The sequence below is a fragment of the Scylla paramamosain genome, chromosome 1 (assembly GCF_035594125.1).
Source record: "Scylla paramamosain isolate STU-SP2022 chromosome 1, ASM3559412v1, whole genome shotgun sequence".
Taxonomy (NCBI): Eukaryota; Metazoa; Arthropoda; class Malacostraca; order Decapoda; family Portunidae; genus Scylla; species Scylla paramamosain.
This window is the reverse complement of record NC_087151.1, coordinates 15,849,681-15,869,211: the sequence shown is the minus strand read 5'-3', so window position 1 is coordinate 15,869,211 and position 19,531 is coordinate 15,849,681. Positions and strand designations below refer to the sequence as shown.

General features: G+C 38.2%; 1 protein-coding gene across 1 annotated transcript in view; it reads right to left on the bottom strand.

The window, feature by feature from the left end:
- LOC135101418 (nonsense-mediated mRNA decay factor SMG9-like) overlaps positions 1 to 8,748 on the bottom strand; it is a 70,711-nt gene extending 61,963 nt beyond the window's left edge. The window contains exon 1 of the mRNA XM_064005359.1: positions 8,575 to 8,748. Within this exon, the coding sequence (XP_063861429.1) occupies positions 8,575 to 8,724 (150 nt within the window). The 5' untranslated portion in view covers positions 8,725 to 8,748. The remainder of the gene's footprint in view (positions 1 to 8,574) is intronic.
- Between the last annotated feature and the right edge of the window lie 10,783 nt (positions 8,749 to 19,531).

Sequence of the window (19,531 nt, the reverse complement as noted above, 5' to 3'; positions counted from 1 at the left end):
CAAACTTAGTATTGTATAATACCTCCAAATTCAATTCCTCCATCTATCAACTCGACACAACCTTCCAGACAACTGTCCCCTCTTCTTCATTGACACTCAACTGTCCCCCCTTCTACACTGAACATCCTCGGTCTGTTATTTACTTATAATCTAAACTGGAAACTTCACATCTCATCTCTAGCTAAAACAGCTTCTATGAAGTTAGGCATTCTGAGTTGTCTCTGCCAGTTTTTCTTACCTCCCCCGAGCTGCTAACACTGCACAGGGGCCTTATTCCTCCATGTATGGAATATGCTTCACATATATGTGGGGTGTTCCACTCACTTTTAGACAAAGTGGGATCAAAAGCTTTTTGTCTTATCAACTCTTCTCCTTTAACTGAATGTCTACAGCCTCTCTCTCATCACTGAAATGTTGCATTTCTTGCTGTCTTCTACCACTATTTTCATGCCAACTGCTCTTCTGATTTCACTAACTGCATGCATCCCCTCCTCCTACAGCCTCGCTGCACAAGGCTTTCTTTTTTCTCTCACTTCTATTTCATCCACCTCTCTAATGCAAGAGTTAACCAGTATTCTCAATTATTCATCTCTTTCTCTGGTAAACTCTGGAACTCCCTGCCTGCTTTCATATTTTCACCTTCCTATGACTTAAACTCTTTGAAGAGGGAGGTTTCAAGACACTTATCCTGTAATTTCTGACTACCACTTTCAACATTGTTTGGGAACCGGCACCTCAGTAGGCCTTTTTTTTTTTTATATATATTTTGTTGCTCTTGACTGGTCCCCCTCCTACATGAAAAGAGAAAAAACACTTCAAACCTATTGCTTCACTCTAGACTGCTTTTGAATTGCTTATTCAAACTGATTGACATATAAATATGAGGAATAAACAAAAAATAAAATCCCAAAAACAATAAATCCCCCCCAAAAAAAAGAACAATAACCACTCAAAAAGAAAAATAAATAAACCCCCCCCAAAAAACAAGTATATTGGGTTTAAAAAACTGATTTTTGTAACCCTGTGCCAGATACTGCTGCTTGTCCCAATACATCCATCCCATCTAAGCGCTGGGGAGTGACTGAGTGTGGGAAAAGTGCGCCAGACACTCTCCCACTCTGCTGCTATTGAGGGTAGGGAGGAAGGGTACAAGAAAGGGGGGGTGGGGTGGCAACATACATACATACACCCACCCACTTGCTGCTCTGCAGCCCACACTGGCCTATATGAATGAGATACTTCACTTCTGAAAATTCTAATGATTAAGCTAGGAGGAGGAGCTAGATGAATGCTGATTACTTTATTGTTAAGAGCAACTCTTCTACTAAATACTGGATGAGACTTAAAGTGAATGGACATAGGGAAGTAAGAAAATTTAAGCGGGAAATATGAGTGACTGCGCAGATAAATACTATGTTAGGAGCTTCAGGCTAGGTAAGCTACGTGTCAGAGATGTGTCAAAGTCTCATCCCCAGCCTCTCTCTCTCTCTCTCTCTCTCTCTCTCTCTCTCTCTCTCTCTCTCTCTCTCTCTCTCTCTCTCTCTCTCTCCTTCATTCTTCTTTTCCCTCACTTCTTCCATTTGTTCTTACTTCACTTTACATCACCTTATTTCATTGCACACAATATACTGAATATTGGGTAAATGCAATGAATGGTTCAAGTGAATCAGAATATGCTTACACTTAACCAACTTTCTAAAAAGATCAAAACAATGGATCCTTAGAACCTCCCATACAAGCACTACATACAGTGCATATTCACTAAACGCAACAGAAAGTCAGTAAAACCAGTGCTCACTGTTTGAATATATAATACTAAACAAATAATGGCCCAAGTTAACTAAAAAAGTTTCACTAAAATGATCACCAGATAGAGCAATTTTTTGGATACAATGAAGTGATATTCAGCTAAATAGTTAATTATACTTGTATTATTTACAATATATTTGATGTTAATATTGTACTGTCATGAGATTTTAATATAAAGATTCAGAACAGTGTAAACAGCATAATAGTGTTTCCTCTGTGAAGGCTGATATGCTGTTTCTTATCTTGGATGGTGCTTAGGCTAATCAAAATCATGGAAAAAGCTGTGGGCACCCTTCAGTAACAACATATGTTGTGTTCACCTAGATGTGGTACAACATACTGTTATACTATAGCTTTCAGTGCACTGATGAAGTAGTTCCTCAATTTAATTCACCTAACTATAAGTTCATCTAAATGTACTACATATATGCAAAGTGCTAATAAACAAAAATATACCATATTTGATGGCTTATAAGACGTGCTTTTCTTCCCCCAAAAAAATCTCAGAAAATGAGCCTGCATCTTATGAGGCTAAGGTTTAGCTTTGGGGCAGTGGCTAGTGATAAATCTATGGCAACAGTGGCCCTTAAATCAAACCCCAAACATCTTCACACATGTAAACAAAGTGACGATTGATTCTACACCACAAAAACAACTCTTTTTTTTTTGCAAGGTAATAATGTATAACAGGTTGTACTTACTGGTAATTCACACAAAATAACTAGTCAGGAAAAAATTAAGTGACGATGCTTGCATTGCATGTACCAAAACAAATTTGAGATTGGTTACACACCAAAGCTGGGGACATGTGCAAGATTCACTGCATTCCTTAGTATGATGCCATTATTCCTTGAGGTAAGACACACATTCATACAACTGAAATTGTGCCTATCTTTTAACATTCTTACCTTGCATACATGTTCAACAAAACTTGAAGCCAATGAGAAACTATTGCTTTTTTTTTAGAAAATAGCTTACTATCTAACAAAACAAAAGATTTTATAAGTGAAGAAAGCATCACAAGGTAGGGGAGGTCATGGTGATGGTCTATATTGAATATTTCAAATAAAAATATGTTGCAAAGAATAAGCTAAATCTATTTTCATACATCCTTATACTTTGAAAATGTACTAAAATATTACAACTAGAATTACTACATATAGAATGATGATAAAAAAATATGATGTACAAACTTTATTACCCCTCTGGGCACTGACAATGACTCTGCCTACACCATATTTGTTTACATCTTACAGCAGGATTGGTCTGAGGGCCAGTGTTGGTAAATCCTACCAGGTATTAAGATTTTTAAATGTACAATATTTGGATCTAATAAGGATCTGAATAGTACATACGAGAGGGTTTCAAATGTCTAGTCATATGTCATATTCAAAGCTTAAACACACTTATTTATCTTTTTTTTTTCCAATGCCTGCCCAAACTGAGGTACATCTTATAAGCTCATGTGTCTTATAAGCCGTCAAATATGGTACAGTAAAATCCCTCTTATCCGGCATCAACGGGACCGCCAACATACCGGATACTTGAATATTGCCGGATACTTGAATAGAAGTGAAATTATGTCCACAATCACCACCCTACACCCACGCATCTTACCATAACAAAGATCAGCTGATCTTAATCAGCAGCTGATCTGATCAGCTGCTTAAGTGTAAGCACAACACGCTTCCTCTTTTCTACAACTTTAGGCATGATGAAGGCGTCAGGCGATAAACAGTGCACACGCGGGACTGAGTCACTGAGAAACACAGTGCAGTGGGCCTCGGGTGGCGTGAAGCACTCTAGTGGCGAGGGGACAAAGTATGCCTCGCGCGGGAATTTTAATTGATTTTATGAGTTCACATTGATTTTTTATTGATTTTAAGGCTCGGAGAAAAATGTGCCGGATACTTGAAGCTGCCGGATACTCGAATGCCAGATGAGAGGGATTTTACTGTATACCATACATATTAGATATCATTCTGACCAGGCACATATTATATTCTGATTCACCTGCAGCTAAGAATATGTAATGTACGATGATGTTTTATTAGCTGTAAACCCAAAGAGAGTGGTGTCTATTTTACACAGGTTGATTCTAGCATCATTTTATCTAGAATGTCATATACAGTCAGCGACATTTGTGATTACAACTCCTATCAATGTGGGTGTCACATTGCACAAACTGGCAACTTGCCCCTTCTCAGTCTGAATAAAATCTGCCAGGAGAAAATAACTACAGTAGAATCTCAGTTCACAAATTTAATCCGTTCTGGGCTTCGGTTCGCAAACCAAAAAATTTTTTTTCCATTGAAATTAATGTAAATACAATTAATCCATATAAGCCTAAAAAATATGGTACTTTTACATATTTAAGTTTTTTTTTTTTTATGAATATAGAATGAAATTGAAATATACATCTTTAAATAGAGACAAATAACACTAAATTACATAAAATTACTATGATTTACCTTTGTTATTTATAATTGCTGGCACAGGTGGAAGGTGAGGGAGGAGAGGAAGAGGAGGAAGCTACTGAATTTCTGGTAAAAGGCTGCTGCCTGTCTCCATCCCTTTCTGCTCCATACTCACTCTCACTCTCTCTCTCACTCTCTCTCTCTCTCTCTCTCTCTCTCTCTCTCTCTCTGAGAGAGAGAGAGAGAGAGAGAGAGAGAGAGAGAGAGAGAGAGAGAGAGAGAGAGAGAGAGAGAGAGAGAGAGAGAAATTAAACATGCTATCAAGGATCATACTGTCAATCAATATCTCACTCACTTCATAAAATTTATAACCATATGTGGTGTGCGCGCGCACACACACACACACACACACACACACACACACACACACACACACACACACACACACACACACACACACACACACACACACACAGGTCAGGTCAGAGAACATCAAAAACCTAATGGTGCCATGCACTTTATATTTCTGCCCGGAACCATGCCAAGTCTGTTCTCCAACTAGCCAAAAACTCCTTCATTAACAAAGTGTCAAAACCTTTCAAGATCTAACTCCCCTCGTGACTTCTGGCATCTAGCCAAAAATATCTCTAATAACTTTGCTTCTTCTTTCCCTCCTCTATTTCAACCAGATGGCACCACTACTATCACATCTATTTCTAAAGCCGAACTCTTCACTCAAACCTTTACTAAAAACTCTACCTTGGATGATTCTGGGCTTGTTCCTCCCTCTCCTCCATCCTCTGACTACTTCATGCCACCTATTAAAATTCTTCGCAATGATGTTTTCCATGCCCTCGCTGGCCTAAACCCCCGGAAGGCTTATGGACCCCTGATGGGGTCCCTCCTATTGTTCTCCGAAACTGTGCCTCCGTGTTTGCACCGTGCCTATTCAAACTCTTTCTGCTCTGTCTGTCAACATCTAACTTTCCTTCTTGCTAGAAGTTTGTCTACATTCAACCTGTTCCTAAAAAGGGTGACCGTTCTAATCCCTCAACCTACCGTCCTATTGCTTTAATTTCCTGCCTACCTAAAGTTTTTTAATCTATCCTCAACAGGAAGATTCTTAAACATTTATCACTTCACAACCTTCCATCTGATTGCCAGTATGGGTTCCGTCAAGGCCACTCTACTGGTGATCTTCTGGCTTTCCTTACTGAGTCTTGGTCATCCTCTTTTAGAGATTTTGGTGAAAGTTTTGCTGTTGCCTTGGACATATCAAGAGCTTTCGACAGAGTCTGGCACAAAGCCTTGATTTCCAAACTACCCTCCTACAGCTTCTCTCCTCTCTATAACTTCATCTCAAGTTTCCTTTCTGACCGTTCTATTGCTGCTGTGGTAGACAGTCACTGTTGTTCTCCTAAATCTATTAACAGTGGTGTTCCTCAGGGTTCTGTCCTGTCACCCACTCTCTTATTATTCATTAATGATCTTCTAAACCAAACTTCTTGTCCTATCCATTCCTACACTGATGATACCACCCTGCACTTTTCCACGTCTTTTCATAGACATCCAACCCTTCAGGAGGTAAACATTTCACGCAGGGAAGCCAAAGAACGCTTGACTTTTGATCTTTCTAGAATTTCTGATTGGGGCAGAGCAAACTTGGTATTGTTCAATGCCTCAAAAATTCAATTCCTCCATTTATCAATCTGACACAACCTTGCAAACAACTATCCCCTCTTTTTCAATGACACTCAACTGTCCCCCTCTTCTACACTGAACATCCTTGGTCTGTCCTTTACTTATAATCTGAACTGGAAACTTCACATCTCATCTCTAGCTAAAACAGCTTCTATGAAGTTAGGCGTTCCAAGACGTCTCCGCCAGTTTTTCTCACCCCCCTTCCTGCTAACTCTGTACAAGGGCCTTATATGTCCATGTATGGAGTATGCTTCACATGTCTGGGGGGGGTTCCACTCATACTGCTCTTCTAGACAGGGTGGAATCAAAAGCTTTTTGTCTCATCAACTCCTCTCCTCTAACTGACTGTCTTCAGCCTCTCTATCACTGCCACAATGTTGCATCTCTAGCTGTCTTCTACCGTTATTTTCATGCTAACTGCTCTTCTGATCTTGCTAACTGCATGCCTCCCCTCCTCCCGCGGCCTCGCTGCACAAGACTTTCTTCTTTCTCTCACCCCTATTCTGTCCACCTCTCTAACGCAAGAGTTAACCAGTATTCTCAATCATTCATCCCTTTCTCTGGTAAACTCTGGAACTCCCTGCCTGCTTCTGTATTTCCACCTTCCTATGACTTGAATTCCTTCAAGAGGGAGGTTTCAAGACACTTATTCATCAATTTTTGACCACTGCTTTCACCCTTTTATGGGACTGGCATTTCAGTGGGCATTTTTCTTTATTGAATTTTTGTTGCCCTTGGCCAGTGTCCTTCCTACATAAAAAAAAAAAGAAGAAAAAAAACAATGATACAAGCTTCAGTCCGAGGCAAGTAAAATTATGAGTCCAAGGCAAGTAAAATTACAAAGTTTAAAATGCACACCTTCCTCCACCCACCCACTAACACATCTAAGCTACATGGTGATGTATAATGATTCAGATGCACAGAGATGAGTTTATGAACACTGGGAGAGAACCGCACACCCTTCCCCTCTCAAGGGACCACTGAGTTCCAATGCAAGTCCTAGCAGTAAGGTTAAGCAAGTTAGTGTCAATAACACTCACAAAAAAGTTGTTAAGCACATAAGTGGTGAGCAAGTTACCCTCTGTGACGCATTAACTACACATTGGTGAGTGTTATGCACATTTTATATGTTTAATTAATATGTAATCATGTTCTTTGTATGCTGTTTTCTGTTTCAGGTTGCTTTATTGACAGTTCTGTAATACAGACACAGTTGTTGCGTTTGGTATCATACATTTTACCTTGAAAACTTACCTTTGACAAGGGTCTTGGAATCTAATCCATTTTTTGACACTACATATGCATTTCATTTCCACGAAAATTCACTATGCGAGCAATTCAATCAGAACCTAGCAGCTCATATCATCAGGACCTCCCTGTACTTCACTTTGATGTATGTGGTGAGCCCACCACTCATCACAAGATGCATCCAAACAGTGGAACTTCATCACACTGTGCAATCACCTCTTGGAGATATCAATAACCTTTGTTGTGTTAGATGACTCCCCAGATAAGGATCACTCTAAAATCAAGTTTATTTCCCATCAGAGTAGGGTGACCAGGGAAGAAATCTTTTGCTTCAAATACATAAAATTGCCCAACTCCACAAGGGAAAATAAGGACATTAAATTAAATTATGATGATGGAGCTCCATATACTTCACAAGGAATTTTCAGTGTTGCAAACCACAATAATATTTCATATTGTCAAATGCTGACAAGTTTCACAAAAGAGACAATGGCTAAATAACACTCAAAAGTAAGCAACTCAATACAAATCAACCCATAATGATCAATGCCTAAGTAAGACCAAGTTGACTATGATTATCCCATTAGTACCATATCAATACAATGATGATGACAATGTTAGGAAAGATGAACTAATAAGGAAAGTCCCATTATGCAGATTATATTAAATGTTAATTAACATGTTAGCTGACATCAAGTTATTCCATTAGTAATTTGCTTCTAGTCCTAATATCATAAATGGAGATGTTGAAAATGTTGAGACTGGAGAGGGGCAAAATATCCAAACATTGATACAAAGCAAAACAAGATAGTTCATGCTACAAGAAGCATGAACTTCCTTCTAAGTACAGAGACCTATATCTTCTTCTGATTAAATATGTAACACAACTACAGTGTTCTTTCATCACGTGAAAAACCATATGGGAAGGTTGATTCCAAACATTAACTACTAGAATATTAGCAAAGCCAACTTGCATTGCCAGTTAATAATACAACGTAGCACAACAAAAAGCTTAACATGGCACGTCTAGATGGCCTCAAAGCAATAGTAAATCTTAATATAAGAAAAAAAAATGAATAAGGAAAAAACAAGGAGTCAGTTACACCTTTCCTCTCACTATAGCCCACTGCCAAGGCACAAATTGTACTCGGATCGGCACAGAAAATAACCGATATTTAATCAATTTCAAAGCTACACCCACCGTCTATACACAAAAATAAAAGTAACCCTGGAAGCAGCACAAGCGAGACAAGCAGCCACCACGGTACTCAGACAGGCAGAAGGTCATCCCTCCAAAAATGATAATAGCATGAAGGTCGACGATAACGTAGCCAGTCTTGGCCACCTCTGCCCGCCTCCCCTCAACACTAGGCACTCGGCTACACACCTTATGAAATACCTTTCTTATCTTCTTCTTATATTTTCCTTTGTCGCCAACATCGGCCATAATCATCCTCAGCAGGACATGGTTTTCCTGGTTCCCAAACCCCGTCTCTTCATCGTCCAGCCATGTTGGGACACACTGGGCACAGAAAATGGGAACGCACATCAACAATGCCCAGGCTATACTATACCATTTTTATATGTCCAAATGACGCACCAAATTAATTACCTGAAGGATAATATTGCCTTCTGTCTGATAATAACACATATACAAAAAAAAGTGTATTTCTAGGATTCTATTTTGTCACCTTTGTGAGTGTAGCTGTTGATATTAATTGATTGGGATGAAGTCAAAATTAAACTTGTGAAAGGACCGTATTCTCATCCTGATACCTAATCATGAACTCATCTCGTTGTCTTGGTCATTATCAGTAGCATGATGTAAATGCTGTTGGCGCGTAATTTAAAGTAGGTAGATGAACGCTAGCGTGGAATTCCGTGACACTCTCTCTCTCTCTCTTCTATTTTCCTTATTTCCTTTTTATTATGGGGTGACCAAACAATTGTGGCATATTCCAGTTTTGGTTGAATCACATATTCCATCAACTTTTTCATCATCTCTTCATCCATGTAAGCAAATGCCCCTTTCATCTTTCTTAGTAACTCATAGGTTTCCCCAACTATTTTGTTTACATGTTTTTCTTTCGGGTGATAAATAATCACTTATTGTAATTCCCAATTTTTTTTTTTTTTTTTTTTTTTTTTTTGGGGGGGGGGTTCTTAATTTCCACTTCCTCCATAGTGTAGGAATTTGTCAGTCTTCTTTTGCATCTTCTTGCATTTCTAATTCCATCATCTTGCATTTCTTTGCATTGAATTCCACTTCCTATTTCTTACTCCATTTACATATCTTATTTAGATCTTTCTGTAATATTTCACAATCCATATTGTGTTCACTCTTTTCAATAATTTCGCATCATCTGCAAACAGACTTATATAATTGTCAACCTCATCCACCATATCGTTGACATACACCAGAAACATTACGGGGTTAAGACTGTCCTCTGCGGTACTCCACTTGTAACTACACCATTCTGATTTTTTATTTTTTTTCCTTTATTACTGTTTTCATTTATCTGTCCCTCAAGAAGTCTGTAATCCAATTCAGTGTGTTGTCTTACAAACCCCCTATATTTTGAATTTTCCATAGCAGTCTCTGGTGTGATACCTTATCAAATGTTTTTTTTTTTTTTTTAGGTCTAAATAAACACAGTCTGTCCAACCCTCTCTCTCCTGAATTATATCAATTGCTCTACTAGAAAAGCTCACTAAATTTGTGACACAAAATCTTTCACTTCTGAAACCAAATTGTCTGTCAGCCAATGTGTGTTTCTTCTAAATTAATTCAACTCTATTTAGAGCAAGGGGGTACATGTACCCCCAGTGGTAGATTTGCACCTTTTATGTGGATACACTGGGTCTCAGGCAATAACCACTACTGCTCAACACATGATGTAATCTGCAGTCAGATTGCACAGTTTTTTTTTTTCTAATTTCCTCATTTTAGTAAGCAAAACTTTTATTTACATTAAATATCAAGAGTATGGTGAATAACATTTGGTTTTCTTTATTATGGAACTTCCTGTGGATGCATCTGAACTAGGCCTGAAAAAAAATCAGTTACGGGACGTGTATAGTACCGACCAAAGTTCGACTCGACTGGCGGGTGGCACCGACCTGAGTCATTAAGTCCTACTGACAGTTAGTGATAAGTTATTCATCACCGGCACTGTTGCCGTAGCTTTGTTGCAAAAAAAAAAAAAAAAAAAAAAAAAAGAATAAGTAAATAAATAAATAAATAAAAATATCCAAGATTAATGAAAAGAAGAAAAAAATTGATGTTATATCGATATCAGGCTTTAATTGGTACATGTACTCATACTTAGGTGCACAATATCATGTACTTGTATGTTACTTTGATTCCACTTACCCGACCATTTCACGAGTACTTTCAAGTACAACACATCTTGAAAATGTGCAAGTGATTTGTGGTGTTTGACGAACAGTATGAGTGGATGTGACGTAAGAGCAAGTAAGTGACAAAGATGTGTCCTTTGGGGCAGTTGTATTATGTTGGTGACATTAATATCATGTGTGGTTTAGTGCTACTCCCATTATTAACATGGTAATAGGTGTAAGTGCAAGGGCTGAGACACATCTGTCATGACACTGCTTGGATTGGCATGCTGTGCCACTGACGATGACATTGACATTTTTTTTTCCTTAATTTATTTAGGGGTAGCCCACATAAGAACCTATAAAAATATTCGAGGGATACAAAAGAAACAAAAAGGTAGGGAACCTCTGATTTGAACATGTATGAACATGATAGTAATTAATATCTCATCCATTAACCGTTACCAGTTGCTATCAATCAGCTGAAGCAAAAGGAAAGCTCAGACAGTTTTGATTATATCCCGCCTTTTCCACACACACAAACAAACACGCACGTAAACTGAATATTCAGCTCTACATACAGCTTGTTATCAAACGTTAAGGTGACGTTTAACTATTTAGATAAAAAAAAAAAAAAATGTGAAAAAGAAAAAAAAAAGAAAATAAAATAAATAAATAAATAAATAAATAAATAAATATATATATATATATATATATATATATATATATATATATATATATATATATATATATATATATATATATATATATATATATATATATATATATATATATATATATATATATATATATATAAAACAAGCATGATAAGACTTAAATTGGAATACGCAGCAGTAGTTTGGGGTCCATATAGAAAAGAAAAAAAAATTATATATATATATATATATATATATATATATATATATATATATATATATATATATATATATATATATATATATATATATATATATATATATATATATATATATATATATATATATATATATATATATATATATATATATATATATATATACGGAAACTGGAAAGAATACAGAGGATAGCGACAAAGACTAGCAAGTAAGAAAGACTTGAAGAGATGATATTGCCAACAGTACATGAAAAAGAAAGAGGAGACCTGATAACAATGTACAAATTGGAAAACAATATAGAACGAACAGACATAAATTAATTGGTACCACAGCTGGAGGAGAGAGAGAAACGGACGAGGGGACATGGGAAGAAAATAAAGTCTTGATGTTTGAGCGACACCAAGAAATACAGCTTCCCGTATCGAACTATTGAAATCTAAAATGATTTGAAGGAAGAGGTGATTATGGCAAACAGTGTACACATGTTTAAAGAGAAACTAGATAAATATGGTTATGGAAACAGGACAAAATGAGGTTTGGCTTGTGCCCTGTAGAATACAACTAGGTAAACACACACACACACACACACACACACACACACTTCATAAATGCAGGTGCAATCATCATTTAAAACAAAATACAAATACAACACCGCAAGGAAATGCGTACTGGCAGCCAGCAAGCAGTCAGCAATCAAGACAAGACCTGCACCATGAACGTCTAAAATTTTCATAAATATTTAGAATGTTACATACAAAATTTAAGAAAATACCAATATGTATAATTTACAAATACAATGGGATTTTTTTCTTGTTTTTTTTTTTTTAATTAATTAATTAATTTTATTTTATTTTATTTTTCTTGTTCAGCTCTCCTTTTCTACATCATTAATTAATTCGAGAACTAGCAAAAGCGTCATGACAAAACGAAACATCTATATACACATACTTCTTTCAAACTTTTATTTATTTATTTGTTATTTATTCGCTTGCTTCGTTACTGCCATTACTTAATGTTTTTAATTATTGTTATTATTAATTGATCAACTTATTAAAATAAATTAATCAATTTATCTATTTATGATGTGCGTTCTGGAATGATAAGGAGGCCTCACCTAGAGGCAGTCGACACCTGCCAAAACGATAATTACTCCCTCACTGAACGTTTCCCTTTGTGTCTCACATTCTAAAGACAGCTCTCTTCCTTCACATAAAATGACATGTACCTATTTACACGCACACCCTTCACTCAAAATTATCAATTAAATATGGTGATTCCTACACCAGCCTCGGAATCCCCACAAATGTCTCCAGGTCGGACTGCTCTTCTGGTATTAACCCCTAAAAAGTGTCTTGACACCCCCATCGACTTTTTTTTTTTTTTTATTAACTTCTTCAACATTCGCAGCCTTAGATCTAATTTTCAATCTGTATAACACCACCTTTCCTCTACTAAACCTCATCTTTTCCTCACCGAAACATAGGTTTCTGAGGCAACTGACTGTAGCCTCCTTATCTGTTCCCTCCTACTTTCTTTATCCTCATTTTAAATCCAAAGCTAGATGTTACGTCTATGTGCGCAACAACTTAACTTGCTCTTGTGCCCATACTCTTGAATCTTAAAAATTTTCCTCCATCAGGCTATGACAACAGAGCCATTCTTAAACTAAATTCATCTGTGCTGTATACCTCTCATCTGTCTCCTCTATGTTTAAAAAAAAAAATCTTTGCTTAAATTCCAAAGTGGGACACTGCGTAACTTTTCTTTTTTGCAGAGATCTCCATTCTTGGAGACTTCTATATTTGCCACCAGCTTTGGCTTTCCTCTCCCTTCACTGACTATCTTGATGAACTAGCCTTTAACTTTGCTATCTTCCATGATCTAGAGTCTAGACCAATTAGTTCAACACCCTACTCCATTCCTGACCGTCTTGCAGGTACACTCAACATTCTTAATCTCTAATCCTGCTTATGCTGTCACTCTGCTATCATCTTTTTGGGCTCCTCTGATAACAACTTCATGTCTAAACGTATCTTGTCAAATCGATCCAATCCCTCCTCTGGATCCCCCATAGTGGAAGTGCCTCTGCTGGCTTATTGGGGTACCTGTGGAGCTATTATTTTGATTTACCTTAGAATGATTACTGCTTTCCAGAGATCCGTTTCTGTGTGTGTGTGTGTTGAGCACATAACAGAGGTGCCAGTGTCTGGCATGGAGGCATATTACATTCCTCATTCTTTCTCTCAACCTTAATCTTCCAAACCTTCATTTAACACAGCTTGTTCTTGCACTATACATGAAAGAGAGGTTGTTCACAAAAAGTACTTGAGCCTTCCATTATCTGAATCTCATGCACTTTGTATTTTTGCCAGGAATTATGCCACGTTTGTTCTCCAACTAGCCAAAAATTCCTCCATTAATAGAAAATATCTTTTTTTTTTTTTTAAGGTCTAACCCCTCTCATGACTTCTGGCATCTAGCCAAAAAACATCTCTAGTAACTTTACTTCTCCATCTTTCCCTCCTTTGCATTAAGCCTGTTCCTAAAAAGGGTGACCGATCTAATCCCTCAAAATATCGTCTATTGCTTCAATTTCCTGCCTGTCTAAAGTTTTTAATCTATCCTCAACAGGGAGATTTTTGAACATTTATTACTTCACAACCCTCTATTTGATCTCCAGTATGGGTTCCACTGAATCCGTTCTACTGGTGATCTTCTGGCTATGATTACTGAGTTTTGGTCGTCCTTTTTTAGGGATTCTGGTGAAACATTTGCTGTTGCCTGTTAGATATGTCAAAAACTTTTGAAAGAGTCTGGCACAAAGCTTTGATTTCTAAACTACCCTTCTACAGCCTCTATCCTTCCTTCTGTATCTTCATCTCAAGTTTCCTTTCTGGCTGTTCTGTTGTTGTTGTGGTAGACAATCACTGTTCTCTAAAGTCTATTATCAGTGGTGTTCCTCAGGGCTCTGAGGACTACTACACACGTTGGTCTGCCCTCACCTCCTTGTTCTGCACCTCCTTGCTCCTGTTCTCATGCCACATAGCTCCTCTCATCTATCAGACCACCACTACCGAAGCCTGGCACTCCTCAACACACCACGTCCCCTCACTCTTGTCCCTCGCTTCCCTGTCCTCTCCCCCATTGTTTACGAGGCAGGCCCGTTTCACATTGTAGTCAGTTCATTTCTTGACTCAACAGCTCACGTTCCCTCCTGGATTCAGCTGCCGACTCTCACAAGGACATCACACTACTACCCTGCCAGTCTTCAGCTGAGTATAGTTTGCACCATGTTTCCCTCCCTGTGTCTCAGTGTTGAGATTAGCTTTTTGGTCTTAAGTTTGGTTAGGGTATGTTTTCCCCTGTGTTTTTGTTATTATTTCTGTGTGTATTTATGTTTAGGTTGGTGGTGGGTTTACTTTTCTTGTGCATTTGTGTTATTGTTTCCATGTCTTTTGTTTGTGTTATTAAATTCAAGTAAGGGTTACACAGTTTTGACTACCCCACACTAAGCTTGTTCGACCTGTTAACCTTATCCCCTTAAAACTTCCCTTCCTTTATTGTTGTGTGTGTTGGGCCTCTTCAGGGTAGTCTTCTGCTTAAACCCCACAGTCTAACACTCACTCGGAACAACTGGCGACAGTGACAGGACACTTGTAACTTATAATCATTGTCGAACAAGCCCCTTGTTCCCTCCCTTATATGTTTTCCTGTTACTATACATACCAAAATTTAAAGTTGCCTTTTGATTTGCACTCACTCCCTTTTGTGGTTGAAATTGCTTTTGCTATTTTCTCATTGACATTTCACTACTGTGTTAGGACAGGACAGCTATACAGGTGTATGAGTCATGATAGTGACATATACCCATTGTTGTATGCATACAGGCAGCTACGTAGTGAGTGTTACTCCAGTGTTGGGCTTATCCAGATCTTTGTAATGCCATACCCTCACTGTACAAAGATCATTATTTCTCTTGTGTTCAACTTAGGGCTACTAGTTACTGGTTCAGAGCTCCTCTGCTCCTCATTAATGTATCAGATTCTTAGTACTGTTCACATCTCTCAAGAAATTGGAGTAATCTGGATCTTGTGTCAGTGTTATAACTCTCCATTTCCTCTTTCAGGTCTCATAGTGACAGTACTCATGAGTGTTTTTTGTTTGAGTATAACTTTGAGAATTTTCCAGAATTATCTGAGTTATCACTGCCAAACTCTTCTGTTTAAGCTAATCACTCACCTCATTATCTCTTCTTCCTCTTTCCACCACTATGTTTTCCACTAGTTTTGACATTGATGAATCCTGTGAAAATCTGAGAATCTTAAGATAGATGATTGGAAGGCCATAGCCAAACACTTTAACATCCAAATCTCACATCAAATAACTAAAGAAGTAATAAAAAGAAATGTGATGATAGAAGAGCTAGTGAACGAAGGTATTGTAGATGTAGCCTTGGCTGATGAGTTAACCCCAATGAGCTTAGCTTGGGGTGAACCTTCTTATGTTAGCAAACCTCTCAGTGATCAATTAAAGCAAGTGAAACTAAAGGAACAACAGATGCAATCAGAGCAAGAAGTTAAATTAAAGGAGTTGCAAATAAGAGAACTCAAGGCACAAAATGATTCACAATTCAGACAAAAAGAAATGGACCTGAAAGAGAAAATGACTGCCTTTAATCCAACTAACATTTCTTCATTGGTACCGACTTTTGACGAGTCAGATATAGATGGTTCATTCAAAGTTTTCAAAAGTGTTGCTTGACAACATCAGTGGCCCCATGATCGGTGGATCTCTCTAATTGTTCCTAAGCTAACAGGTAAAGCTTACAGAGTGTATAACAGCCTTAGTGAGCAGAATGACTATGAAACCTTAAACAGTAGTGTCCTTGATGCTTACTCCATCACCCCAGATGGTTATCGACAACAGTTTAGGAATTGTCAGACTTCATTCTCACACCTTTGTAGAGTTTGCTAGTGAGAAACTCGGACAATTGAAAAAATGGCTCGAAGCTACTCAAACCACTACCTTCTCAGAACTAGTGAGTCTGATTATAATGGAGGAGTGGAAAGGTAACCTTCCATTCAACATTTTGAGACACGTGGAGGAGCATAGCGTTAACGAGCTCATGCAGGCAGCCCGGGCAGTTGATGCATATTCCTTGTTGATGGGTTCACTAAATAACAGAGGACATAGTGCAACCCAGAATGTTAGGTCTTCCTCTGGGGAAAGTTTTGGTAACATGGGTGGTAAGCTGACCAAATTTGTGCCATAGTGATATCCCTCTATGTTTTGCAATTATTGTGAAGACAGATCACATCATCCAAAATTGTAGACATCCAAATAGTAAATTTTCTCACCAGCCAGGCTCTCCACCTAAAAAGCCTGTAGCCACTGCAGAAGATGTAGAATGCCCCCACAAATTGTTTAAATCTTATACATTCCCAGGCCAAGTATCTCTTATTGGAAGTACAAGCAAGTCTTATCCCATTACCTTCTCACATGACACAGGTGCAGCACAATCCATACTTGTTGAAAGTGTCATCTTTAATATTGCTAATGCCTCCACCCTTCTTACCCACTAACTAATATCCATCTCCAATGCCCCATACTCACAGGTGAAATTTAAGTTGCTATCAAATTAGATAAGTTGCCAGTTAAATATATCCATTTGCTATTAGGTAACGACCTGGATGGAAGTTTAATTGTGCCTAACATCAAGGTTACTGAGACCCCGCTTGAAGACAATCCCACTCAGAACCTTCAGACAACAACCACTCCTTTGTTCCCACCTTGTGTCATCACTAGATCCCACAAAACTATACCTAACCCTTCCTCACCAGTCCCTCCCTCTGAAGATCTGTACAATAACCTCATAACTAAAGAGAATTTAATTAAGGCACAATGACAAGATCCCACTTTTGAGAAAATTTAGACATTTTGCAAGTGAAGAAAAGGACTTAACTAAACTGCCTTGTTTTTACTTTCATGAAGATATGCTTATGAGAGCTTACAGACCCCTGGAGCTAAAGCACTCAGATTCATGGTTGGAAGTCCATCAAGTTGTCATTACTTTATCAGTACAACCAGCATTGTTAGAACTAGCCAATGATGGATTGTCAGGACACCTAGGCATCCAAAAGGCATACAAAAAAATTCTCCAACATTTCTTCAGGCCTGACCTCAAAAAGGATGTGACCAATTTCATAAAATCATGTCATGTATATCAAGTTGTGGGCAAACCAAATGAATGTATACCACCAGCCTCTCTCAAACCCATTCCTATACTCACTGAGCCATTTGAAAAGATCATTATTGACTGTGTAGGATCTTTACCCAAGACCAAAAAGGGTAACCACTATATGCTCACCATTCTAGATTCAGCCACCTGTTACCCTGAGGCGTAACCTTTGAAGAACATTGCTACCAAAAGTATTGTAAAATGCTTCTTACATCTTTTCACTTCATTTGGCATTCCTAAAGAAATTCAATCAGACCAAGGTAGCAATTTCACTAGTAATTTTTTCCACCAAATTGTTGATGAACTGAATATCCACTATGTACCCTCATCAGCTTACCACCCCCAATCCCAAGGCTGTTTGGAGCAATTCCATTAAACATTCAAATCAATGCTAAAGACATGAAGTCCTTTGAACTATGCTGTACACACTCCAGATTGCTGTAAAGACTCTCATTTGGTTTACATTAATCTCATGAAACCTTGTCTCCAGAGAATCTGAGGAAGACACCACTGAGCCTGTACTTGTTACCCATATATTACAGATTGGAAAGGAGCCAGGAATTGGGTCCTCTGAAGTTCTCCCTGATCCTAGTGCCTTTCTCAGGGCTTCACTGTGTCTTCTAACTCCCAAACCTGATGGAAGCAACAGATTTTGCACATTATGGGAAAGTTAACTAAATCACCATTCCTGACTCCTATCCGCTTCCTTTAAAAGAGGACTTAATCGAGAGTATAGGCCATTAAAGATTCATTTCCACCACTGACCTGTTGAAAGGACACTACCAAACAGGATTGACCAAATGAGCCAAGTCCATCTCAGCCTTCATCACACCATCCAGACTTTACCAATATCAGCTGATGCCTTTTGGTATGTCTAATGTGCCTGCCACCTTCCAGAGGACCATTAACTACATCACTCAAGACCTGGAAGAAACCTTGGAATATCTTGACAATTTGGTGATGGTGTCGGACAGTTGGGAGTAGCACCTGGTGCAATTACAGAGACTGCTGAGCAACCTACAAGAGGCCTTATTGACCATCAACCTTGCAAAGTCCTCCTCTGGGAAATCTGATGTCTACCTGGGTCATGTGGCGAGCCAAGGCATTGCCCATTCCAAGGGGGCCAATGTGGAAGCCATCCTGGCCTTCCCTATTCCTACCTCCTGGAAAGCTCTGATGAGATTTCTGGGAATGGCTGGCTTCTATAGACGCTTCTGCAAGAATTTCTCCACCCTGGCAGTCCCTCTCATGGACCTCACAGGTTTGTCCAAGCCATTCATCTGGACTCCAGCCTGTGAACAAGCCTTTCAACATCTCAAGTTTGACAACCACACAGACATGTGACAAACATGGAGCATTTTCAGTAAAGCTCCTCTTGGTGTATCCAGTGTTACATATGATCACTGGATTGATATACCTTGATATACCTGGAGATCTGAAAAAAAAAAAAAAAAATATATACATATATCCAACAAGGATCAATAGTCAAATAACACACATATAATGCAGATTTCCACAGCACAGCATCTAAATCTCAAGCTTAATCTGCAGGCAGTTTACAATGTGTTTTGTGAAGAAACTGCTGTAGATCAGAATTATGAGGTTCAAGGAACATGCTAAATAAAGCAGGAGGTAACAAGTTGTGACAATGACTATACAAATACTAACAAGTGTCACACAGTGTACATATACTGTAGATGTGAAAAGTTGACTGTGACAAAAAGAGTAGCAGGGATCAAGAATATAACAATAGATGGAGACCAAGATTGAATGACTGGATTTGTTATAGCTATGCACAATGAAGGAAGACTAGTAGAAAGAGCTCTAAAATTTAAAAGTAGAGCAAGCAGATTTGGTCTCTCTCTCCCTCTCTAAAGGGGATCCAAAAGACAGTGAGAGAGAGA